At 40.4% G+C, this 26,894-nt stretch overlaps 1 protein-coding gene across 1 annotated transcript; it reads right to left on the bottom strand.

Moving 5' to 3' along the window:
• Positions 1-3,890: 3,890 nt before the first annotated feature.
• rhbg (Rh family B glycoprotein) lies at positions 3,891-26,894 on the bottom strand. Its single transcript, XM_033641208.2, has 10 exons — positions 26,585-26,894; positions 15,729-15,915; positions 15,144-15,294; positions 14,850-14,997; positions 13,355-13,521; positions 10,764-10,901; positions 10,393-10,526; positions 9,462-9,583; positions 6,461-6,534; positions 3,891-4,786 (listed from the first exon to the last, which is right to left on the bottom strand). Exons 1-10 carry the CDS (start codon positions 26,760-26,762, stop codon positions 4,709-4,711), a joined length of 1,377 nt encoding a protein of 458 aa, XP_033497099.1. The 5' UTR covers positions 26,763-26,894; the 3' UTR covers positions 3,891-4,708.

The following is a 26,894-nucleotide window of genomic DNA, read 5'->3' as shown; positions in this document are numbered from 1 at the left end:
ACATATTCCTTTAGTGAAAGAGTCTTATTCTGTCACAAAAATGTGTGCATAGAAGGATGTTGAAGTACCAGAAGGCCGTACCTGAGTAGAAGTACAGACATCTTCCCAGAAAATGACTTAAGTAGAAATTGAAGTCAGCTATTAAAATATTACTTCTGTAAATGTCTTGAAGTATCTGATATTTACTGTATGTAGGTATCAAAACTAATTTTATAATATTAAATGTACTTCAGTATTGGAAGTAAAAGTGCATTTAAATCCTATTAATTAAAAAGCAAGTGGTCAGAATTTGGAGAATTATGAAGTTTATTTTTTCTTAAATGTACACCAACTTTAAAAATGGGGTGCACATTACATTTAATTTGATATTGTCTGCCTGTGTCTTGTTTTGTAATTGTCTATGGTATGATTTGTAGTTGTGAGGTTTTTAAAAGTCTTACTGTGTCTGTGCTGTGTAGGTGCCTGCCTTGGGACTATGGGTGAAATTTAGCATTTGTGCTAAGTCTGGCACATTTACATTGATGTTTATTGCATTAATGTTGATTAATGTGCACTGTCCCAATTCAATAAATAAATGAAAAAATGAATGAAATGAAAGAAAAACATCAAAATTCAGTTTTCCTTCCCTCATATCCTTTCCTCCCTCTGTATTTCCTTCCTCCTTTCCTTCCCTATTTTATTTTTTTTTCAAAGATGCTCAGGGAAAATACAGTGGAGTAAAAGTGAAAGTTGACAGAAATATAAAAACTCAAGTAAAGTACAGATACGGAAAAATGAAAGTAACACATATAGTTTTAGATTGCATAAAACATCCATATCTCCAAAATAAATAAGCAATGATCTCAGTGTCCTCAGCTCACAGCTGTGTAATCAGAGGAGAGGATTTATCCTTCTTTGTTTTCTTTAATAAACATTAGCATGCAGCCTATACTAATAACTATTTGAGTTCTGTACACCATTATATACATTACTCTAAAAGCACTACCCTGAATGATCATTTAGGTCAAACTCAAAGACGATTTCTTCTGCAGCCTTTAATAAGATGTTATTGTGATGCAGCCAGCTCACTGCAGAATGTCTCTTAAGCAACAGAAATTAAAACAATTACACATTTTTTCTGGTATAGTGATAGCTCGCTCCAATAGCACAAAAAGATTTCTGTTTTTATTTTTCAGGGCCTTCAACATATTGCAGGTATGATGCCAAACAAGCACATCTCCAGAAGACATATTAGACAATAGAATAATTACCATAATCATGATTATTTTTCTCTGCATTTTAATTAGCCCTATGAAGCTCAATTAAGCTCTTCAGTACGAGCGCCTATTCAGTAAACAGCTGTCCACCTGTCTTCTCGTTCCTGGGAAAAGGCTGCGGCGCCTGTTCACGCCGAGGTACCATCACCAAAATGGGTGAGGGGGGGTCAGACGAGGCCCCTGCAGCATGCGAGGGGCCCTCTGTATGAGGGGCGATTAGTGCCACTAAGACGCAGGCAAACAGGAAGGACATCATTAAGGTATGCTAATAGCTTGCTGACCAAAGTTAAAGAGATATTAATAGAAAACAGGATGAAAATAGAAAGTCTGGGATGGGGAATTGTGGGTTGTACAGGCGTGATTCTATTTGGTTTAACAAACTGAGAGATGTGAAATTGAAAACATTCCTGTCAGCCTGGGGAACATAAACATTTTTAAGATAATATTAATGATGATAATACATACTGTATCTTTTTGTTGTTGTTGTTGTAGCATAATTTCTATCTTCCCGGTGCCAACAGTGGTCAATGGTTTAAACAGTTGTGTCATGCTTCAATCCTCCTTGGCACTGCAAGTCTTGGAGCGCTGAGAAGGACGGCAATGCACTGTCTGCTACCTTTTGCCGCCCATGTTGACCAATTGACTGATCCTAAGTCCCGCCCCCTTAGCTACTGTTGCTAAGTCAGACAAGTTTGACGAGAAGAAACATGGCGACGCCAGTTCTGTTTAGCAGGGTGCTGCAGTGTCTATTCGATATTTTCTCTCCGCAACATAGCTTCACGTAGCAGACAGCAAGGACTGCAGTAAGCAATTAAATATTCATGATGTTAACTTTTAACAACAAGGCAAAACGACATGTTTTGGAGCCTGGATAAAACAGAGACTGAGGATGACATGACTATCAGTCAACATTGCTCCTTTGCTGCCGGGTGTGTGTCCCATTTTCCTCCTCTGGGGAACAGCAAAGTAGTCTGGGTATTTATTACTGAATAGAGACCATGGTACTGACCTAACGTTAGTCTCTGTTTATTGTAAAAAAAACAACAACAACAACAAAAAAAAAAAAACATTAGTTACTTTGGGGCGGCACGTGTTCTTACTATGAGCTGCTAAAATGTTGCTTAAAAATGCTCAATAACATAACGTTACACTGTCACAGGCTTGTGTGTTGCTACTTGCAACAATAAAGAAAGCCAGCAAGCTTCTCTGGCTGTTCTGACCCATAATCCTCTGCGCAGTGGACGATACGTCACATCGACTGAGCTGCAAACAGAAGACAGAAGTCACAATGATGGATGACAGATTCAAGTAACTGATGACCCGTCAAACAGTAATAATATTACTGATTGATTAAGTGAACAAAACAATCATAAATATTACAAACAACAACAGAACATAATAAAAATAACAAAGACAGAGAACTGCAGATGTAATTTCACTGTCGCAATAATATAATGTTAGAACGTGGTTGGGTTTAGGAAAGAAGAACAGGTTTCGGCTTAACAGTCACACAGGAGGTGAATGCTGATAGCCCAGGTGAAAGTTGGTGATTGTTGGATCTCCCTCGGGGATCAATAAAGTATTTCTGATTCTGACTCAGACAAAACATGGTGAGGACAAATGACTCAAACTTCACATAGTTCTGAGCACGTGTCTCCTGGGAAAAGTCCAGAGGGAAAGTCCATGCCTCCTTACAAGACTGCTCTGGACTGTTCCTCGGTCACACGATCGCAGCCTTCCAAATTAGTGAGTTATGCACAAATTACTGGCTCGTGATTGGGTGTGATATGTACAGATGTAGGTGCATTATTGGATCAGCCTCAAATCAGTTGCTGTTCTTGACTAGTTTGGACGAGAACGTGTCGGAGTTTCCATGAGTGGATTTGTGGATGATGACGTTCAATGGACAGTGGAGAACAATGGCATCACTGAGGATGTGTGACAGTGATGTGTGTTAACCTGTGAACCTGAGGGAATAACTTAGTAGTTATTTTAGTGACGAAGCTTCTCTGTGTTTTTTTAAAGTTTCTTTGTCAGAGTGAATCTTGTTATGAAACAATCATGAGTGTTTTTCCAGGTATGTTCATTAAAATGAATGGTTAGTTCATTGATGCCGCCTCCTCCTCCTCCTCCTCCTCCTCCTCCTCCTCCTCCTCCTCCTCCTCCTCCTCAGTGGCATTAATCACCCCTCATACCCAGGCCCTGAGGAGACCATATCTAACAAGGACACCCGCTTTCTTCCCCTGTTTGATCCCCGAAAGTGAAACTGTGTAAATTACGTGCTGAGAGACATATCCCGTCTGGATTAGAGGCATTAACCCTTTCCACCATGATTGCGCCACACTCATTAAGCCTTTAAAATAATAATAATAATAATGAGTGAACTTCATCATAACAAGCAGAGACCTGATTGCACAGCCCCTTACCTCGCTCCTTCACATTAATAAAATTATAGCATTGTTATAAAAGCCTGAATAGTGGCAAAAAATAAAGCATACATTATTTCCTGAAAATGTCAGTTCTTTCTGTCAGTATTATGATTTATGATGGCTGGATGAATTTTTATTCCACATTTCATTCACCCCTCATCATAATACAATATATACATTTAATATGAAACATTAAATGAGGCTCTTCACACTTGTGAACAATTTATTTTGCCAAACATGAATCCAAAACAATTTTAATTCACATAGAATTGTTGCAAACAGTGAATGCAGCTATTACCAAATCCATTTAGGCCTAATCTGAAAATCTGTCTGACATACCATTAATATAAAGGTACATAACTGTAACATGATATTTCAATCCTAACTAATCACATACGGTTTAATATGAAAAATAAAATCACAGAAAATCCCAAACCTAAAGTATCAGGAGATAATACACATATATATGAAAAAAACATATTTATGCCTCAGTATTGTTCTGCATTAAAATCTATTATTTCAAATACAGAAAATTGGTTTACGGTGAAAAATAACCAATTTTCTAAATGTTAAATTTGCCAAGACTCAGTGAGGCCGTTCCTGCTGAATGGAGGTTTGTGGCTCTGAACGAGTCTGTTTGTCTTTGGTTTGAAGCGGCTGCTGAAATTAAATTCTGTAACCGTGTCTTGGCCGGGTTTAGGGGACAATTAGACAGCATCTTTCATCAAATAGACACATCATTTCCCAGTGCAGTCTCTTCACAGGCCTGAATAGCAGAGGGACACAGCTCGAGATCGACTCCCAGTGGACACAGCTGTCTATAGCCTATGTTTTTTATTTCTGCAGGATAAAAAATGTGATTTTTTTTTTTTAAGTTTTTACACATAAAAACAAACATTTTGGCAGCTGACATGAACATGATGCAGGTTCTTTTTTGTTTTTACAACCTAAAGGGTGTAATACTCAAGTGCTGGGATGTAACAACCTCAGAGTGTGCGCGTTTGTGTGATTCTCTCAGTGTGTCTAACTGTTGAGCTTCTCAGTTTCAGCTGTCCTCACAGTGGTCAACTGGTCCCCATGACCCTCCTCGTCTCCAGGTACCTGAGGCAGACAGAATGACAGAGAACAACATAATTGAGTTTCAAGATTTTTATGACCTCATCTGCTCTCAAACATCCTCCATTTTCCGGACTAAATACATTCTAAATGTCGCTTTTCAAGGTGCACATTATAGCTGCTTCCTGGTTTTATGTCACTAATTTTCTCATGGTGCTACGTCTCTAAATGTCAGCGTTCTTCCAGGTCTCTCTGGAGCACCACATGTACAGCAGTGTACTTGTCTCTTTTGTTCCTCTGTCAGATATTTAGTAAAAAGATAAAATGATAAAAATTGGAGTTAAGGATGGAAAACAGCAGCACTGAATTACTTATTATTTGATGTAATTTATGCAAAAGACAGAGAGTTAATAGAGTATTAATAAAAAAGGTCATGAAAATATTTGTTCAGTGTACTTCATTTATCTTTAATGCTTAGAAATGGGGTTCATTCTGCCTTTAGGAATTCACAGTTAAAGAACAGTTCAATGAAATGTTAAACAATATTTTAACTTCATTTCTTTGTAACAAAATGCCTCATTTTTGGTAAAATTATCAACTTATCAACAAGTTTTCATAGTAATATTTATAGCACTGTGTGCACTTTTACACATGCACTCAAATACACATAAAACAAAAGCATGATGAGCCACAGACGTGTTGCATTGTGGGGAAATCTAAATGACGTCAGCCTTAAGTGAGAAGGTGTGACATCATCCAGGAGGGATTGTGTTCCTGGAATCACCTGGATGGTGACATCACCTACACCTGGTGGTCAGACAGCGATACTGCCTCATCACTGACATCACAGTCACTGATTGAATGAACCGCAGAGCGACGTCGCCATCATGTGGTCATTACCATGTACTGCTGCACTCCTGGTCACCAGGAACATTTAATAACTAGAGAAAATACTTCATCTTTGTGGTGGTTAATTCAGCTTGAGAGTCTAAACAAAGAGTATGGTGTTATGATTATGTATTTCAATCATGTAATTCAAAAGGAAATACCTCATTTAAGCCTAAATAAATATTTATTCATCATTCATGTATTACTGGATAATTTATTCTCCGTATATGTTGAATTATATGCTTGCTGTAGACCATTTCACATATTTGCAACTGACCTACCGTGATAAAAAGACCTTTTGTGTTATTTTTGGAATGTATTAATCGGTAATGAACCAATTTAACATTGTTGTTAAAATGTATGCCAATAAAACGCCAAGTAAACTTCTGAGGGAACTATGGGGGAACTGTTAGCAGTGTCACCAGCATTTTATTTCATGGGTCCCTCATTCCTGAATCATTTCCTAGTACATTCCCAGGAAAAAGTTCTGTAATCTGGTATTAAAGTTTGTGAGATTGGGATTTCAATGGAGTCGTGCTGTTAAGTAAATCAAAAATTTATCAATGGAAACTTGTTTTCCATCGATAGTTTGTTGTATTGTCACATTATTACATGATCAGCTCACTGTCTGTGCTCTGACTAAAAAACTCTTTATGTTTGGGATTAATTGAAATTACCTTATCGGAAGTTTACTAACTGAACACTGTCTCCTGTAACTGAGCCTTGATGAAAAAATTCTATCCAAGGCACTTCTTGAAAATGTGCAGGAAGTGATTCAGACACTACAGACCTGTAAAATAAAGGGTTACCATCTTGTTCAGTCAGACTCACCTCCCAGTAGATGCTGTCCTCAAAGCAGATGGTGTCAGGAGGAGCACCAAAGACAGGAAGCTTCAAAATGAAACCTGGTACAAGAAAAGACACCTTGTCACTTTTTTTTCTTTAAACCTATAATGCCCTCAGTTCAGAGAATGTGCAGTAAAGAGCTTGCTTTTCCAGCAGGGATTGTGCCTCTCAATCCAGGTATTTTAAGTCAAACATGATCTTTTCTTAACCATAACCAAGCATTTGTAAGCGTAAACCAAGCAATAATTTCCGGGGTGGAAAAAATTAAGCCAACAAGAAGTGTCAAAAACTGCAGTTCCTCTCAAGACCACTTGAAGCTGGCTCCAAGAGCAAGTCAGTCCCCATAGACCCGCATGTTAAGATGTTCAACTTTACAGCATTAATTAATGTGTTTAAAGCCGTACAAAAAAATAGTTTTGGTCTTTATAGCTAATTTCCCAGTTCATGACAACTGTGCAGGGAGCTGAATTTTTACATTACGGTCTCATTTCTATTTTATTAAGGCTTGAAGTCACACATTATTATGGGTGGGGCTGCTTTGAGTGACAGGTTGTCTGCTGATAGTGTCCTCAGCTTCTCAATCAGATCCACCCCTCTCTCCTCATGACCCCACCCTCTCGTCCAAATATGGTAGTTTCTTAACCTGGAAATCCAGATTCCCTGCCCCCAGCAAATTCGAAGTCGGGCTCTGGGTGGGCATAACATGATGAAGACAGCACTGCGCCGTAGGAGTCGGAAAGTAAAAGCCAAGATGGCAGCTGCCAAAGGACTGCGTCCATTCAATTTAGCTTTGGAAGAAACGCTAAGCCAACTACACTTATCTTTTTCCTTGAGAGAGGACAGAGAACAGAAGACTGCGCTAGAAGCCTTCGTTTCCAGGAAGGACGTTTTTGCCGTTTTGCTGACGGGATACAGAAAAAGCATAATATATCAGTTAGCCCCACTGGTCGGCAAACCAATGATTGGCCATCGTGCTATCCAATTGTGTGCGGCGGCATTTAATATGCCTCAGTTAGTGCCGCCCCTTGGGTAGGAAGGGTGTATCGTGAGGGCCAGACTCAAAATCTTTCTAGATTTGAGTCTGGATTTCCAGGCTAGTCACTTCTGACTCCAGAAAGCCAAAATGGTGACAGCTGCAACGCCAAACTCAAGGCTTCAGAACAAATCCAGTCTGACTACGAAGTCGTCAAACACCTGTGCTTGACTTGACTTCAGGCATCAGACACCAACGAAAAACGTCCTTTTGCATCGGCATAATACGCGGCGAGTCGCTGGTATTATGTAATGATGGCTAGCTGCATCAGGGGGAAACTAGGTGGGGCAACAACGTAAGTTAAGGGTGCCAAAGTCCGAGCAGGGCAGGCAGAAAGGGTGGTGGGTGGGTCCAACAACCACTGACTTTCATCTGGGAGGCCGGTGTGCCCTTCCCCTATGAATGTGAAGCCAAACCTTGTTCTTTTTTCTAAAGCTACCCATGTGTTTTTGTTGCCTAAACCCTAAAACTTAAATAACACACAAATGTAATGTCTCCTGTTTGCAGGGACTTTCAATGTCAACCTTTTTTCTCGCTATTGGGTTGCAGAAGAACTGCTCAAAACACAGTTATGGGATTTTTGAGAGACAGCTGAGAAAGTTAATTGTTGAGTGAGTCACTGGTGTTTATCATTAACCCTGCCAGCACCTGCATGTTCTTTAGACAATAAAAGGCAACACAATCTTACTTTTTCCTTTTTTAATGAGTCTTCAGAGCAAGTGTTGATTTTTCCAGACTTGTGAGTTAATTACCAGCTAAATATCTTACTATATAATGATGAAAACTCTGTCTGTGTGTCTGCTCCACGTTTTTCTCCTCACTGACTTGGTCAATCCATGTGAAATTTGGCACAGTGGTAGAGGGTCATGGGAGGATGCCAATGAAGCAATATTACATCAATTGGCCAAAGGGGGGCGCTATAGCAACCGATTGAAATTGCAAACTTTGAATGGGCATATCTCATGCCCCGTATGTCGTAGAGACATGAAACTTTGCACAGAGATGCCTCTCCTCATGAGGAACAAATTTGCCTCAAGAACCCATAACTTCCGCTTATACAGATTTTCCGCCATTTTGAATTTTTTGAAAACACTTCAAATGGATCTCTTCCTAGGAAGTTTGAGCGAACTGCATGAAACTGGGTGAACATAATCTAGGGACCAATATCTAAAGTTCCCTCTTGGCAAAAGTTGGAAAACTTACTAAAACTGAGCTTCTATAAGGCAATGAATATTGCGGAGGGCGTGGCTCATCACATAAAGGTGTATAACATCTCAAGGGTTTCACTCATCACCACGCAACTTTGTAGGCATATGACCACACATAATCTGAGGGGACCCCTCCATTATTGACCCCATCAAATAAAATGGGGGCGCTAGAGAGCTCATTTCTTATCTAGGCCTAACCGCCATATGGATTTTTACTAAACTTGGCAACTGGGTGGCGCTATAACAACAGAAAAATGCTTCAAAATGGCTAAAATGTGACCGATCGCTGTGGCTCCCCCTGTGGACCAATGTTGGTGTTTTCTAATGTTTGGTATGACTAAGTCATGGTATGGTATGCTGTACATAATCACGGAAACTGTCAGTGTGTCATTCTGTCAGTCAGTCATTCTGTCTGTCCCACTTTTTTCTACTCACTACTACTCACTGACTAACTATAGATCTAACTAAATTTGTTAGAAAAGTAATCGAAAAGTAATTCAATTTAGTAAATTACGTTGATGAAGTAATTACCATAGTTACATTACTTTTTACATTTTTAACAAGGTAACTCATTATCTGTAGCCTACTGCATTTCAAAAGTAATCTTTCCAACACTGTTACACCCAGTTTGAACCTCCTCTGATGTCCAAATCAGTGCTGACTGAGTTATTTGAACTCTGTGTTGCTCAAATGTCCAGTTTCAGAGAGTTTTTATCAGAATAACTGAGGATCATGTGACACCTACCGACAATTAGGCCTCCCCCGAGAGCGATGCCGAGGGTGACAGCGAGGGAAATGGCCTGACGGACACCCTGGTAAGATGCGCTAATGTCTCCATTCACCACATCTGGGAACACATCTGCCATACTGAAACACACAAGAAGAAATGTATGGAAATATATCTGATATATTCATGGATACAGGGGTGAGTCTCGACACAGTGATTTATGACTGTTTTAACTTACTGGGCACCTGCGATAACAAAACCAACAGACCTCAGATTTACTGCCTCTCTGCACATCTTTGCATGCTGACTTTACACTAAATGAGGAATGTGAGAGGGACATGGAGAGAGCTGAGATCTGTCAGTGTAGTCACAGCGATATGATCTGTAACTAATCACACTCCTGCGGCCAAAGCCTCACAGAGATTATCTTATTCAAACTGAAAAATCTGGAAATGCAGGACAAACCACTGCTGATGCTTCTGGTCCCTGGTCTGAAAGCAGTCGAGTTAAGGCTTGTTAAAGTCACTTTACTGTCTCATGGCACACATGCTACAGGCTGATATAATTTCTAATCCCTATTAGCAAATACATACAGCGTGTGGTTAACAGAAGGGTTAGGGTTAGGTTAGGACAGCTCAGGACAGGACAGCTCAGGTGACACTGAGTCCATCAAGCAAACTTACAATGAAAGTCTACGCTTGATTTCAAATAAAGTTCTGCTCTTGCATCCATTTCAGTTCACACATTCACAGCTTGGTGTCAAACACTTATGTTACATCTGCTAGTGATCCCACTAAGAAGATAAAGTGCCCTGCTCACAGGCACTTTGGACAGCTGTGTTTATGGACGAGTGATTTCTTTCATTCAGAGAAAACATTTTTCCAGTCAGTTGGGCTAATGTTGCAGTCAGCAGATGTTTGTTTCTATGACAACACAAATTATTGTTTACCCTCCTCCATAAACATCTGTGGTTGCCACGGAAGCAGTCACCGCCCCCACAATGGCGCCCAGGACGCCGGGCATGCCGTGCAGGTTGTGAACCCCACAGGTGTCTTGGATCTTTAGTTTTTCCTCCAGGATGGGCTAAAGGGAGGAGAAGAAGAAATGACGCTGATCATGTGGCTTTGTTTTGTGTTGTGGGTGAAACTGGAGGAGGATTGCAACATCACAGGCCAAAAAACTCTTCAATCTTTAATTTATAACATTTGGTGAACACATTCATCCACAGCAGCACTTCAGTTTCTAGATCTTTTTTACTGATTAGCCAAAATTGTACAGTTTGCTCACTGACTTCATCACAAAATGCTGAATCGTCCTTACTGAGAGGTACTTGAAGCCGAGAACAGAGATGATGCCGGCCAAGAAACCAACAATCATGGAGCCATAAGGCGTCAGCATCATTTCACCAGCTGTTCCTGCTGCGACTCCACCGGCCAGAGCAGCATTTTGGATGTGAACCTAAAGAGGAGGAAAAGGAGGAAACATCACTGCTACATTTTTAACAAATTGTCTTCATGCATTTTGTAGATGCAGAGGAGGTCTGAACACAGTAAAATACACTTTCATCCTAGCACTCACTGTCAGGATGTCTGCTGGTACAGCAAATTTGGGGAAGTTCCAGGAAAACACTCATTCATTCATCCATTCATTCATTCATTTCCAAAATCCTGCAAAACCATCCTCAACCAGCTGCTTTCAATAAGCCACTTAGCAGTTCAGCAGTTCAATTAGACACAAACTGGATTACTGACACTGGTGGCGTAAAGCTCACTGAGTCAAATAAATAATCATCTTTAGGCAACTTCAGATATTTCACAAAAAAATAAACGACTTCACTTCACAGTAAATCTCGCATGCTGCACATTGTGTAAAGGTTCAGGTGTTTTTCACTTCTGAAGTCATGCAGAGCCCAAAGGAAAGTATAAGACATCACCCACCCAGCACCCATCCAGCAGGTCACACAGAAGTATCTGCTGTTGTACCTCCAGACTACAGAGCAGCTCTTTCCAAAGGCTGTGAGACTCCACAAGTCATCCCCTGTTCTCCATCACAGTACCTGTTTTTAGTTTTGTTTTTTAATTGTGTATCATAAAAGAGGCTACAACTCGCATTTCATTGTGCAGCCCTGTGTTGTAGAATGACAACAAAACAACCTTGTTACTGCAGTCTTGTAAAAAGTAAACAGCAAATACAAACTTCACTATGCTAACTAGTTAGCCTAGCTGACCTGCTGTAGCGCTGGTTCCCAAATTGGGACATGAGGAGGCCTTCTTGATTTTAAAGGGTGTAAAAAAACTTTCTCAAAAATATACACTTGGCATATATCTCAGCATTCATTTAATTTCTGTCAAGAAAAATAAATATGTTTTATTTTTAAAGTTCAGATTATTATTCAAGATATATACTTTAAAAAATCTCACAGGATAAGGGCACAATGAAGACCTCAACACAAGCTTTATTTACAGAGCCTTCACTCTCTGCTAAACAGCCTTATTCTGCATTAGAAAAGTAAAACCAAAGAGCTAATAACAGGAAAACTCATCTCTGATGCAAAATTCACAGGTTATAATCACCTCAAACTTCATCCAAATCACTTGTTCAAACCTCCTGCAGTTATCGCTTTTACTATTCAGTTAATTGTAGTTTATCAGTTGTTGTGTACTGTTATTGTTATGCATTGAATATAATATGATATAGGGGTCAGGGCTCGCCACTTTACTCAATGAAAGAAAATGGTCCCTTGAGGAAAAAGGTTTGGAACCACTGTGCTATGACAATATATCAGTGACTCATTCATGAGCGTGCAATGGAAGCACAGAAAAACACACAAAATGCACAAAGCATGATTAATTTGAGCAAACAAAAATATTTTGTGCTCGGCACAGGCTCAGATGCCTTTGCTGTTTTGCACATAAACCAATAATAACAACGTTCTCGCTCAGTTTTACTAATTTCTCTCAAATGTCATGCTCAAAGTTCAGTGCTCGTTGAAATAAAACTCAGCCATTCTGAGCATTACTTTATGTTTCAGAGATGGGGGGGTGGAATCTGTTTGCACTATACTATAAATGAAAAAGTAAACATTTTAACTTTCATTTTCCTAAAACTTTAAACTTCTAAATATGAACAAAAACAGTGAGGAAACTTAAGTGGTCTGCTTGGCTTCAGAAGGAGCAACTTAAAAATGTATGTCTGATGGGAGCATACGGAAATTTCAAACAGTGTGTCTGTAACATGTTGCAGCCTCTTTAACACACACATGGCAGCAAACAGGTGGAGAGCATCAGGGACTGATTAGCTTGTCTTCACTATCGACAGGCCGTATGTTATGTGCCCTCTCTTGTTAAGTCACTGCACTGACTGTGAATCTCCCTCAGGTTTGATCTCTATCAGCACAGGAATGTCCCATCATCATATCAGGTGATTTACTGTTGACAGCTGAGTATGACAGCAATGAGAGAGTGTTTGACTCACATGAGCCTCCATGTGACTTAGGAACAACTTACATTGTTTGGTGTGTCTGTGTGTCTGTCTGTGTCTTCAGATGATACATTTATCAGCTGGTATCTTCCGAGTAACTCTGTCATGAGTTTAAAGCTGATAAGATCCACGCTGCTGACGTGAACTCAAGATGTTACAAAAACTTTTCTAGTTCTTTCTCCCAGATTCTTGTCCTCACTTCAGCACTTCTGTGTCAGCAGCAGAATTTATCACACCTGCTGATTTCATTCTGACCTGATTGATTGTGAAGTAGAAATTGTTATCTTGTACTCTTGCAGCTGACAATCACTTCCTGAAGAGCACTTTGATTCTAAAAGTTTGGGATCCAGTTCATCAGCACTTATTATTTTAGTTCTTGATTTGATTAGGAACTACAAGTGAATTCATTGACGTTAATCTTGTGTTCTCACCATGTCCAGCTTGCCGTCGTGTGCTGTGAGGGAAGACATAGCGTAGGAGGACAGAGTGCAGGCTGCCAGGGAGTAGTAGGTGTTCATGGCTGTGCGGTGCTGGTCATCTCCGTGAGCTGTGATGGCAGAGTTGAAGCTGGGCCAGAACATCCACAGGTAGATGGTACCTGAGCAGCACAGATATGATACAGGGAAATTCAGCTGTCTGTGAAAGGAAACTTGAAAACTTGAACTCAGAACTTAATTTAGTTAAATCCCAGTAAAAAGGAATAAAATACACTTCGTTTTTGTAGCCCAAGTCTCTTCTTTACTGCTTTTTGTATATGTATTAGAGGTGAATCACAGTTATTGTTTTACTAATCTCAAGACAAGACCAACAGGTTCCAAGTCAAGTCGAAGGTAAATCTGTTGCTGCTAATTGCTGCACACCAGGGTTGGAAATCAGCATCAGCCACCAGCCAAATGCTGGTAAAATATGCATATGGTTCACTCACCAGCCAAAACAACATTGGTAATCCATTAAGTGGCTGGCAGATTCTGGAATCCACCAACCACAGTAGCAGGTGGACAAAAAAGTTAATTTCCAACCCTGCTGCACACACTTTAGAAATAACTTTGTAATCTTTGAGGTTGTGGAGAACATTAAATCCTTAATGAAAGTCCAAATGAGATCATTTGTGTTATATCAAGTACAAACCACATGACTTTAGCTCAAGCGACAAACTCTGGGGTTGAAAAATGGAGCTAACATGAAGTGCCAAAAACTGCAGTTCCTCTAATGTCCACTTGAGGCTGGCTCCAATAGCGAGTCAAACCCCACAGGCATAAAATGTCCAACTTTACAGCAGAAATAAACATGTTTACAGCCTGGTACAATAAGGTTTTGGTTTTTGGTTGTTAACATTCATGGCAACTGTACAGGGGGTAAATTTTTATATAACTCACCCGTTTACATTTTGTTAAGGCTTAAAGTTATGTATAATCAAGGGAAGGGATGCTTTGAGTTACAGGCTGTCTGCCAATAGTCTCCTCAGCTTCTCAGTCAGATCGCCCCTCACTTCCCCACAGCTCCACCCTCTCGCCCAAATAAGGTCACTTCTGGCTCAGACAAAACAAGATGGCCACGGCCAAGATGCCAAAATCGAGGCTTCAAAATGGAAGCTCCCAAACAAAAGCTCTAGATCGGAGGCAAATCAGCACTCAAGCACTATGTGTGAACTGTTCAAAGACCAGAGTCATGAGGCTTGGAGATGCAGTCACTCCCCAGATAATTAGCAGGTTGAATTTTTGGAACTCTCCACAAGAACTTAAAATCTCCCAATTATAAGGCAGCGAGTTGTGTAGTGTGAATTTAGCTTTAAAGTCAGGGTCAAGTTCAGCTTAAATACAGACCAAATAGTGACCACTAGATGGCAGCACAAGAATATTTTTTAACTTTGGTGTAGTTGCCCTTTAAAATGAAAAATATTTGGCAGTAAACACTGAAGCTGTTTACCAATCATAGCGAACAGGTCCGAATGGTAGACTGAGCTGTTCCTGTGTTTGCTCTTGTCCAGGTTGGGTCGATACAGGATGCGTGTCACCATAAGGCCAAAGTAGGCTCCAAATGTGTGGATGGTCATGGAGCCTCCAGCATCCTTGGCCTGAAACAAAATTAGCCACAACCAGGAAAAACAAATAAGATATCTTTGATGAACAGGGGCAAATGAGACAAGATTCACACAACAGATGCAACATTGAGATCTTCAGCTAATTAACGCTACAGTGTATGCGTGCTTTTTAAACTCACCCCCAGAGCGGTCAGCACGACAAACTCATTGACAGCAAACAGTGTGACCTCAAACATTGCCATGATCAGCAGCTGGACGGGGCTGGTTTTACCCAAAACAGCTCCAAATGAGATGAGCACAGAGCCGGTGCAGAAATCAGCGTTGATCATACTGAAAGAAAGTTTGATAAAACATATTACTGCAGTAGCTTATGTAGGACATGGACACAATGATAAAACCCCCAGAACGGACAGTGGGAAGTTGTTTTGTTGTTATGTCAAAAATCTAAATCCAGATGAATAAACACCCCTGAAGTCTGTTGTCTGTAAATCTGGTGTTTTGCCTTCGTGTCTTCACTTTCACCTTTTAAATGTCTTTTAAAAATGTCCTGCATTTGTCATAAGCTATTACACATACTGAGCCGTTGACATTGAGTGCTAGAGTAATGAGAAAAAGTGATTTGTTTGTGTATGTGTGTGTTTGTGGACTTTCCAACATGCCTCAGGATGTGTGCAGGCCTGCTCTGACATGTAAGAGAGCTAAAAACAGTTTATGTGTCAGAGTTGTGTGTGCATTCATACATGTGAAGTATGTTTAGCACATACCTCTCCACCCCGATGTGGATCTTGCCTTCATGCATTCCGTGGAAAAAGCCCTGCATGAGCGTGGCCCACTGCAGGGCGAGGGCTGCGATCAGGAAGTTGAAGCCCACGCTGCTGAAGCCATAGCGCTGCAGAAAGGTCATAAGGAAGCCGAAACCAATGAAGATCATCACATGCACATCCTGGAAACCTGTGCAATGTAGAAGAGACCAGATAAGATTATGGACATCATGAGCCGTCGATCCAGGTAGCGGAAAGGTCTGCAGGATGCTGACCAATACATGAAAGAAAATGTAAACTGACAATTGCAGGTGGAGTTCCACAAGGCTCAATTCTGGACCCACTGTTTTGATCCTCTAATTCTACTACAATGTTCTGTGTTTTCCCATTACGAAATATCTGTAAGCACAGTATTGATTTTCTTTGCAGATGACACTCAACTCTATAGGTGACAGGTGATCTCAAGCCAATCTACTGCCTTGAAAAATCCATCAATTTGATTGCGATCTTAAGTTTCAATTTACTGCATTCAAGACACTCACATCTCAGCAAAGCTCAGCAACTTCAGTGAGGCTGCCCCCTCAAAGTTGAAGATTCAAATCATGAGTCAGAGACCCTTTAGTTGACTAAGATTTTAGTCTACCTCTGTGGACGTTTTGGGTCCCATATTTTACTGCGGAATGAACGCTCTTGACTTTCATGCTAATTCAACACAGGCTGCTGCAGATGCAGAAGCAGCTGCCCAAAGGAAGACAGACTTTGCATCATGAGGCTCCGACGTAACATTATCTTCTCTCTTTTGCCTAGAAGTGGTGAATATACAGCTCACAGCATCTTAATACCACACAGTCTCTGGCTTTTGTTTGGGGAAAAAATGTTGCACATTGCTGATCTGTCATTAGCACAGTTAGCTTGTTTATGATATTATATGAATACAAAATGCACGTCTCACTGAACCCATTCAAGCATTAGAACTTTATATGAAAAACAAAAAAAAACAAAAAAAAACAATTCATCGAATACTTGTATTGAACAACCAAATCTGATTCAGCTAACATAATTGTAAGTCAGGTACAGCCCTAGACTTTAGGGCTGCAACTAGCAGTTATTTTATTTATTTTTTCATCATTCATTATCCTGTTAATTACTTTCTTAATTACTGATTTCAATGTCGATTAAATGTCAGAAATTTGAAGAAAGTTGCTGTTTCATTTTTGCTGGTCCCAAGGTGACATCTTCAGACTATTTGTTTTGTGTAAACAACAGTCCAAAACCAAAATTTACTCAGATTGCACAGCAAACAGTATTGACAATAGCTTAATAATCATTGTAATTGTTCACTACTATTATATTACTGTAAACCTTTTTAAACTCCCTCCTTCTGCTTAGAATTTAACTTAATGATGAAGAGTTATCATATAAAAATGATGAGCTATTTAAGATGAAAAATAAATGTTCACAAACTTGGACGACATTTAAAATTTGCTTGTGGTAGACAGCCAAGAGCACTTCAGTGAGGATACCAGTCATTTAGATCGACCCCTATCTGCTCCTTAAAAGCCTCTATCAACACAAACACCAGATTACTGCCAATAACTGAATCACTTGGCGTCTTTGTCTTTGAACACAGCCTTCCTCTGTGAATTAGCACAGTTACATAAACTTTAACGTCAACAGGGACCTCAGGTTCAGCTTTGACTCAGGCCTGCACAGAGGATATTCAGGTTTAGAAACTCATTACCTTTACAGATATCATATGACTCTATATTGCTAAAATAATAGCTGATCCACTGTGTAAAAGACTCTAAAAGCAAAGCTAATGAACTCTCTCAACTTGCAACTCAATGTCTCCTCCCACCCTCATTGTCTTGGTTCACACAGTTTGTGAGCACCCCTTTCTAACTCTCCTTATTTGTCCCAAACTACCACACACAATATTGCACTGTGCTGTGGCTGCTGTCGCCATGGTGACCGTTCATTGGCATGGACGGCCGGAGGTGTTGCCAGTGTCCCTGTTGGCATTTTGGCCCAGATACACACACTGATATCCAGGAGGACCCTTTACAATCAGAGCAATGACAGGCTCTGCTGGGCAGGATTAGTGTCTTACTGTCATCTGAGATCAGTTGAAGCGAAACTAATATTTTCTGCTGACGTTCTCATTGAATTTGCTAAGAATGTCCACAAAATGACAGATTGAAGATGTCCATCAGTTATTTCATGCCTTAATGATGAATGAAATGGGTCTTTAAGCTCAATATGAACATCACTGGACACTAAAACTACCTATTGGAATCTGCGCTTAAAGATTTCTTCGTTGGGTTTTTTAAAAAGGGACAGTTCACCTAAATCACAAAAAAAAAAAAAAAAAAACAGAATTACTGCTTCCTGGTTATATGCCTCTGTGCACCAGTAAAGTTGCACTTGCAGTTTACATCCATGTCTGTGACAACACGACTGCTTCACACACATCTTCCTCCTAGCAGTGCAAAAGATCTATACAATCAGCACAATTTCAAGATTACTATCACCAATACAACATCTGACCAAATGTCTCCCCTTCTGTTCCTGATTTATGACACTGAATAGTTATGATGTCACAGCAAAGTTGACCTTTTGGATATAAAATTTAAAAGTGTATGAATTCCTGAGTTATGGCGAAAAATCTACTTTGTGCGGTCACAATGACCTTTAACCTTTGATCACCAAATTCTGATCAATTCATCATTGAGGAAATTCCCTCAAGGCCTTCTTTAATATCATGTTCCTGAAAAGAGACAGACACAAGGTCACAGTGATCTTGACCTTTGACCACCAAAAGCTAATCAATTCATCGTTTAGTCCAGGTGAACATTTGTTCCAAATCTGAAAAAAAAATTCCTCTATGATGCAACCCAGTCTCAGTCCGAATTTGTAGAAAACTGGCGCTTGGTCAGTGACATCCAGCATCAGATACAGATTAAAAAAAAGTCATCCTTTGACGTTGGCATGATACGCTGTTGTTAGTTGGCACCTGGTGGCATCCGGAGGAAACGCGATGGGACAACAACAAAAGTTAAGGGGGCGAAGGTACAAGAAGGGCGGGAGGGAGGGGTAGTGGATGGGTCAAACAACCACAGACTTTCCCCCGGGAGGCCAGTGCTCGCTTCCTGTATGACTGTAAAGCCAAACCCTGTTCTTTTTTCCTAAACCCAACCATGTCTGTTTGTTGCTGAAAGAAAAAAATGCCAATTCACGGTGTACCGACGTAGTGAGTTTATTTTGAAAGAGACTGTATGTAAACTGTACATTTCCTGTGAAAACAGAAGTAAAACAGACAATGCATGTAACAGGCTGAAGTTGGCACGGCGTCCCAGAACGTCCTCAACTAACGCACCCAGGGTACCTTACAAGTCATATCTCGATGTGGAAAGTCCATGACCAAATGTCAATATGTGACAAGGTCAGAGTAAGAATGTGTTGAGACATCATGAGAATGGGATGGACCAACAACCCAAAAACATAATGCCTCCAGCCACAACTATTGCCGGTGCAGAGGCAATAAAAAACAGCCTTAGCGGTGATGGTCTTAATTAATGTCAGGATGGATAAAAACTATCATCTTGCCCCAACATATATTTTATTTGTCACTAGCCATGTTTTCATCAGCCTGTTTAGATACGCATCTAGAAGTATTGCATCGGAAAATTATGAGGGAAACGCCAAAATTCGAATTTGCACAAACTAAAATATGCTTGCTTTAGCCGGGTTTTGGTTGATTCGAAAAAATGTTGATTCGCAAAACGGGGGATGGAAACAGTTATGTTTGAGACTTGTTTTGTTTCTGGTTCTGCGGAAAACTTGCGCGAGTTCGTAGTTTTCACCAAAGTTCGTACATTTAATGGAAACACACAGGATTTGTATTTCTTTTAATGTGCATTTCCCAATGATTCGAATCACTTTTGGATGGAAACATAGCTACTGTTTTACCTTTCGTATGCTGCTGAATCTGACAATCATCCGTACAGATACCATCACACAGTCTACTACAGTTCCCATTTACAAACAGGTTTTTACTTAATTAGAGGCAGCTGATTTTCTTCTTTAAAACATCTCTAAAACTATAAGTACATTTTTCAATCTCAGACACTTCAACTAAAAAGTTTTTCTGCTGTGTGGATCAAACTTGTGACCTCTCAGACAACAACAGAAAAGCCTCTTTCGTCATTGACTGCTCTCTGTTGCACATGAGGGAGACTTATGATGTATATTTTCAGTTGACATACCATCCTTATCTCACAGGAACATATAGAACAGACAATGCATTGGCTTTAAGACCACCACCACACAGTGGATTTACAAGCTGCCCTACAGATAACTTGTTGTGTGAACAGTAGTGTTTATTACACAGGTTTTAGGGCATGAAGGATGGAGGATGAAGGTTGTGTATACACAGCACTGAAACATGAAGGTCAACTTCTGTTTCAGCGACCGTGACAGTGAAGGTGTCGGGTTAAAGATTATCTGAGGCCATTAAATCTACTGAACCTTCACTCTCTGCTCTTATTTTTCTAACCTCAGTCTGCTTCCTTCTGTGGTGTTTAAAAGTGCTGCCAAGACAACATTTGTTCAACCAACCTCCAGTATGTTTCTCCTCTACTCTGACGCAAGCAAATTCTGTCTTCCATGAACTGTCAACATTGGGTTTCAAACCTGACCACGGTTTTTCTTTAACCCTATGGGCCCTAGGCGTTTTTGGGGTATTTTTACTGCCTTTACTTTTAAGCTCATATCACAGTCATAAAGGCTACATACACATGCTATATCTTGTTTTTTTTTTTTTTTTTTTTCAGGACACTCTGGGCTAACCAGATTTGCCATCATTTCAGGTCCTCTTATGTGCCTGTATTTTATATTAATTTTATATCAATGAAAAAAACAAATCTGTGTTACTAAATTCTTACATTTTTACATGTATCTCACCATAGCAAGTTGGAAAATGACATATTCTGCCATATATGAAGAGGGGAGACTCTCTGGAATCTGGCAATATAAGAACCATGATGCTGGGACATTCTGTCACTTCACAGTTGTCCAAAACGTGGTTTGTGCCAGGCGGACAGGATTGCCAGTATTTTTTCATTATTGCAAGAATTTCCATTGACTCATTCACAAGTCAAAAATGTGTTTTATCTGAAAGAAACATGCAATATTTACATCTAAGATCACAGAAAAATAGTCAACCAAGTGCAATGATGTCCTCCAAGATAATATTTGTTTTTCAGTTTCAGTTATATATTGGGGAGACATTTTGGGCATTGGTGGGGGGCATGTGTCCCCCTCAATGTATATGGTGACTACGGCCCTATCAGCATGCATAATTAGGCTGCAGTTGTCTGGGTGCGCAAAGGTGAAGTGGCTGGTCTTGTCATACAAAGTTTGATGGAGTGTCAACTGGACAATATGGAGATATTTGCATCTAGAAAGCCGGACTACAAATGTGGATAGACAGGGAGAAACACATGGAAGCCTAAGACGTGGTAAGATACGATATTCCTCACTATATGAAGTGACTGATAACAAGATCTGTATAATGGATTGTAAAGAAATTCATCAGGCTTTTATTTTGTAGACAATTAATCTGGATTTATAGCATGATGGGATGTCACAATGATGTGAGTGGCATCACTAGAAAGCTCTGGTCCTGCGCTTTCATGTGATATGCGTGGCCTTTCTCTGCGACCCTGCATTTGCGAGTAATCCATCCAACAGTAATGTGTGTGCAGAGCTGTATGAAAGCTCTGTTATACATCATTTTCGTGTAAATTTATCATTTTTTTCGCTGTGAAAACATTGGACTACCGACAAGTGCTTGGCCTTGTCGGAAAGCTACAGTTCTACTGTTTCACGTGATATGCGTGGCTTCTCGCTATGACGCACGGTCGGGGAGAAAATCAGTAGAGATGAACAGGTGTGAATTTGGACGCACTATGCGTTGTCGGGCCCATAGGGTTAATCTCAACCAAGTAGTTTAGTTGCCTAAACTTGTTAAGGTCGTCACATATTGATGTTTGGTCATGTACTTTCCATGCCGAGATATGATGCACAAGGTACCCTGGGTTTGTTGGCTGTTTATGTTTAGTACAAAGTACGCTTCCATTTTCTCAGGAAATGTACAGTTTGCATACAGTCACTATCAAAATAAACACACTACATCAGTACATCAACAAATGCACATGGTAAGGTTTAGGAAAAGATAACAGAGTGTGGCCTTACAATCTTACAGGAAGCAAACACCTGCTACCTGGGTGAAAGTCAGTGGTTGTGTAGTCTGAGTGGGCGGAAGTTCGTTGCATAGATCAGCCTCTCATTGGGCGGAACGAGCCACCCGCTGAAGTCCCGCCCTACCACCTCCGGTTGTGTAGCAGTTTTCAACACGTCCTTTACTAACTTTTGCGGTGTTTGATCTTGCAAGGATGTAGCCATTTTTCTGCCATAGTTCGCGTCCTCTAGGTGATATTTTTGTGGGCGTGTTACACCAAAACCTGTTTCCCCCCGGCAATATTTTTGCAAGCGCACCATTGCTATGGCACTGCTCAGAACGATTGTAATTGGTTGAAAGAAATACAAGCAGCCGGGGCATTTTTTTTCTCCAATCTTAAAGTGAGAGTCGGCCCAGCCAGACCTTTCTTTTCTTGAGAAAGGTCTAGTGAGCGAGACTAGTGGTTGTGTGACCCACCATCCCTCCCACCTGCCCTACTTGGACTTCTGCCCCTTTAACTTTTGTTGTTGTCCCGCCGCATTTCCCCCTGATGCCACTGGGTGCTGTTAAACAATGATGGCAGCAGGTCACGCACCATGCCAATATGAAAGGATGGCTTTTTTGTCAGTGTCTGACGCCGGAAGTCACTGACCAAGCGCCAGTATTTGGGGTGAGACCGGGTTGCTAAAGTCTGTAGGATTCATCATCTGGGGAACATGAACATGTGGACAAAACAATCCATCCAATGGTTGTTGAGATGTTTCAGTCTGACAAAAATATTTTAGTTTGAACAAACGACCAACGACGTTTTTCTTAAGAGGACAGTCTTGAAAATTCACATTGTGCCCTTCTTCTTTAATGCCTGTCAGAGGTCACGTTTAGGCTCAGAGCAGAGGTCAAACATCACGATTTGACACAGAGCAGCAGCCCTGGGAGTGGTTAGGCATTTGCTTAAAGGCATTTCAGCAGCATGCATACCTAACCAAGAGGCTTCAAATGACTTCTCCTGTTAACCTTGTTAACCCCTTGTGCTGCACGTAGAAATTTAATTTAAAAAGCTGGTTTTGCACTGTGTGAAAAAGTCATATATATTAAAGTCAAAGTCACTATAGCATTTGTAGCTGTTATATCAAGAGCTGGACACACAACTAAAATCATGTGTGTCAGTATGAGTTGTCTCTCTGTGCCAACATCTGAAAACATTCATGTGTATTTTTGCAATTAGTGATTAAATCTAGGTCAGTTTTAGGTTTGACTACTTTTTAATTTAGTGCATTTTCTATTTATTCCCAGTAATGCATTTCTTTATTAACTTCTTCTTTTGATGCATTTGAACCAACTTGAGAAAAAAACATCAGGTGAAACAATGAATGCTGAAAGTTGTCTAATTCAAATGTACTGAAAGTTGGCACAAAATATTAGCTACAGTCGGTGCTGGTGTTTTTGTCAGCCTGTAAAAATCCTGCAGGTCAGTTCAGCCTCAGGTCAGATGCATTACTTCAAGATCATGGTTGAAGGTAGGTCAGTGACTGACAGGAAGTTGATATTAGAGTTAGCTGCCTGCGGGAGAGGTTGCACAGAGATTTAAACTGTGTTAAGTAAGAAGACGAGATCAATCGTCTCTCTACATTCTCCTCATTTTCTGCTCTGCCAGAGGGCACCACCCACACACCTGAGAGAGAGATATTCCCAGGTAAACCTCAGACAGGATCTGACTTGTTTAGACACGCCCACCAGCCCTCAGTAATCTTACTCAAGGTTGATTTGTTAAGGTGGAACAGTGAGGAGGTGAGTGGATCAGTGAAGTGTAGAACAAAATGTTTCTGTTAAAAATGCAATGAAAGTAACAGATGGAAATTTAAAAGAACAATGGTTGTTTGCAAACATGTTTTGTATTATAATTTTATCATTTAAAAGATATGTCTTCAATATGTCAACATGATCTCACAGATATATGAAATGACTACAACCTGAAACGAGGGACTGATTACCCAGGGCCCCAGTAGGATGGGGGCCCTCAAAGCCTGGAATGAAGAATTTAGTTTTGTTTGCAGTTTTTCATTCCTGAGTAATTAGTGCTATAACTGAATCAAAATTGGCTGGATAAATTTGTTACAACACTGAACTTTGTGCAAGGAAAAATAATGGAGGATCTCTGAGACCCGTCTCATCCCTTACAAAAGGCGCTAAATGTTTTAGTGCGTCCCTTAGCTCAGTTTGGAAAAAGATCGTGTTTTGATAAGAATAAGTGAATTTATTTGTACGAAATGTAAGTATGTTGTAAAGTGACATACATCACGTAATGTGTTGTAACTACATCAGGGCTGCCCCTGACCAAATTGGGGCCCTAAGCGAAATTTTATTTGGAGGACCCCCCGCCACCTCTCCCCATCCCAAATGTATCATAGGTACAAAATGACTGTACAACATCATGCCATTTAACTTGACAACCTTTATTAGCAATAACAAATGTACTGTACTGTTTGGCTGTATGAGTCAAATAAAAAAAAAAAAAAATCAACCTGAAATAAATAAATAAATAGATATTAAATAAAAATAACTTCAAACTGAAATAAACAAATAAATCTGAGTCACAAATAGCCATCAATTACTCATCAAAAGAAAGTAACTTCCACCACCTCAATCTCCCACCCTTGATTAAACACTGAAAATAAAATAAAAGAAATTCTTTTTTTTTTTTTTTCTATTTTCATCTTATTTAGCTATATTTGTCCCTCCCCCTCTCTGGGAGCGTCCGCCCTCCCGTCCCCGCATCTACTCCCGAGGCTCTTTTGGACGACATGTCGACAACTCTTCACCTGCTGCAGCTCTGCAAGTGCCTGCCAGCGCACCCCTCTGATTGGTCAGATGTCGAGTGCTGTCAATCATTGCAGCGACGCATGCGCAGTCAGATTACAGGTCTCTTCTCTCCTTCCTTGAGCTGATGCTACGCACGCCTCACAGTAGCAAATGCGTCCCCTTGCGCAAAATGTGGCCCCCCATGGAAGATGAGGCCCTACACACAGCGCGTGTTCTGCGTTTAGGGAGGGGCGGCCCTGAACCACATAAAGGACGTAAGTACATAAAGACACAAAGAAGTCAGCGCTGACTTTCACTTTGACACGAGACACGAGCAGCGGCCTTACCAGTAAACAACCTGCGATCGTTTGACCCATCCACCACCCCGACCTCCTCCCTATGCAGATATTCTCAGTCTTTATATTACGTATGGGTTTGGGATGTCCCATTTTTTGATATCTGCCAATATCAAAACTCATTCCGATACTTCTATTTTCCTAGATAATACACTATGGCACTATTACTAGGCCGCAAGTCATTACCCAAGCACTAGATTTCAATGACTGGGTTGTCATTTCTCATATTTCTGTGAGACTGAGTTGCAATATATGTTGTTTGCTGTGGCATCATTAACAGTATTGTAGTATATATATATATATATATATATATATATATATATATATATATATATATATATATATATATATATATATATATATATATATATATATAAGTCTTTTTGAAAAAGCAGCATTAAGTGATGTCATTAACATTTTTCTGACATTTGCAGTCTGAAATCAAACATATATTTAAACTACATATTGGCACAACACTGTAGAACATGTCACCTTGTATTGTCAATAAGATTATTCGATGCTGAAAAAAAGCTCGAAGTTTTATGTGCAGAAGGTGGAGTGTGTGGAGAAAGTGGATAGAAAATGTGTTTTATGAATGCAGTAATGAGTGTTCTACAGCCTGTAATCAGCCCTGTGTCTCCTCTCCATCCTGTGAAGGAAAAAAGCTTTTTTTCTACACCATCAATCCATATAAATCAGGAAATTAACGATCAATGGCTCTGCCTCCATGGGACGGCAGCAGACTGGAAGACATCTCTGTACAATGTTCACTTTGAAAGAATGGGACTTGTCCAATTAGGGAAACCAGAGAGCTCAGCAGCTTCTCATCCCTTCACTCACAACACAACATTTCCCCCTGATGAGTTCACAAAAACCTAAATATCCTGAATATGTAAATGAGTTGGGGGAACATGAAGGGATGACATACTTACAGGTATGTTAAAACCACTGAGGGAGCATGTAAGAGAGGAAAGCATCATGTTAGTGGTAGAGAGGTGTTTAAAGCCAGTGGTTCCCAACTGGTGGGTCCCGGCTCCAAAAGCGGGTCACAAGTATGATGCTGAATATATTAAACTGTGTGGACTTTGAACCAGTGACTGAGGAGAAATCTGGATCATGTGGCTGGACCATTTGGGAACCACTGCTTTAAGCATTATTAGAAAGACCAAACCTGTAAAATGACAGTAAAAGTGATCATTCTTCAATGCTAACAAAAGATGCTAGTTGTCGTGCAAGTCGTACAAATTGAGGGATTAGTTGTACTGGGATCAATTAAACACTCTTTTAAAGTGTTTAATAAGACAATGCAACATGATCAAACACCCACAGCACTGATCTGTAACATGAGCTTTCATCTTAAGGCTGCTGCTCAAATTCAAGCACAGGCTGGGACTCAAAGCATCTTGACCCTGAACCTCTGTAACCTTTGACCCCGACCCTCCAGACACCCACAGGACACTCACTTGGGTAGCGGTAGTAGAAGTCGTTTTCATAGTCAGTGTGGTTCTTGTGATGGAATTCCCTGGCGTCCGTGTCATGGTCGTACTCCACCAGAACACCGAAGAGGATGATGAGGATGATCTCCATGATGAAGCAGGTGATCGGCAGCTTCAGCCGCATGTTGGTTGTTGCGTCTGTCATGTTTTCTTTCTCAGTGGGATGCGGACGAGGAGGAGAGGCGGACTGAGGCACTTTCTTGGGGATGAATGGGGATTAAAGATCCAGCACAAAAAGTTGGACACACTCTGTCTCTCTCACACACACCCCAGGGTG

The sequence above is a fragment of the Epinephelus lanceolatus genome, chromosome 10 (assembly GCF_041903045.1).
Source record: "Epinephelus lanceolatus isolate andai-2023 chromosome 10, ASM4190304v1, whole genome shotgun sequence".
Taxonomy (NCBI): Eukaryota; Metazoa; Chordata; class Actinopteri; order Perciformes; family Serranidae; genus Epinephelus; species Epinephelus lanceolatus.
Note: the sequence above shows the minus strand (reverse complement) of the source record. Positions and strands in the feature narration are given on the sequence as shown.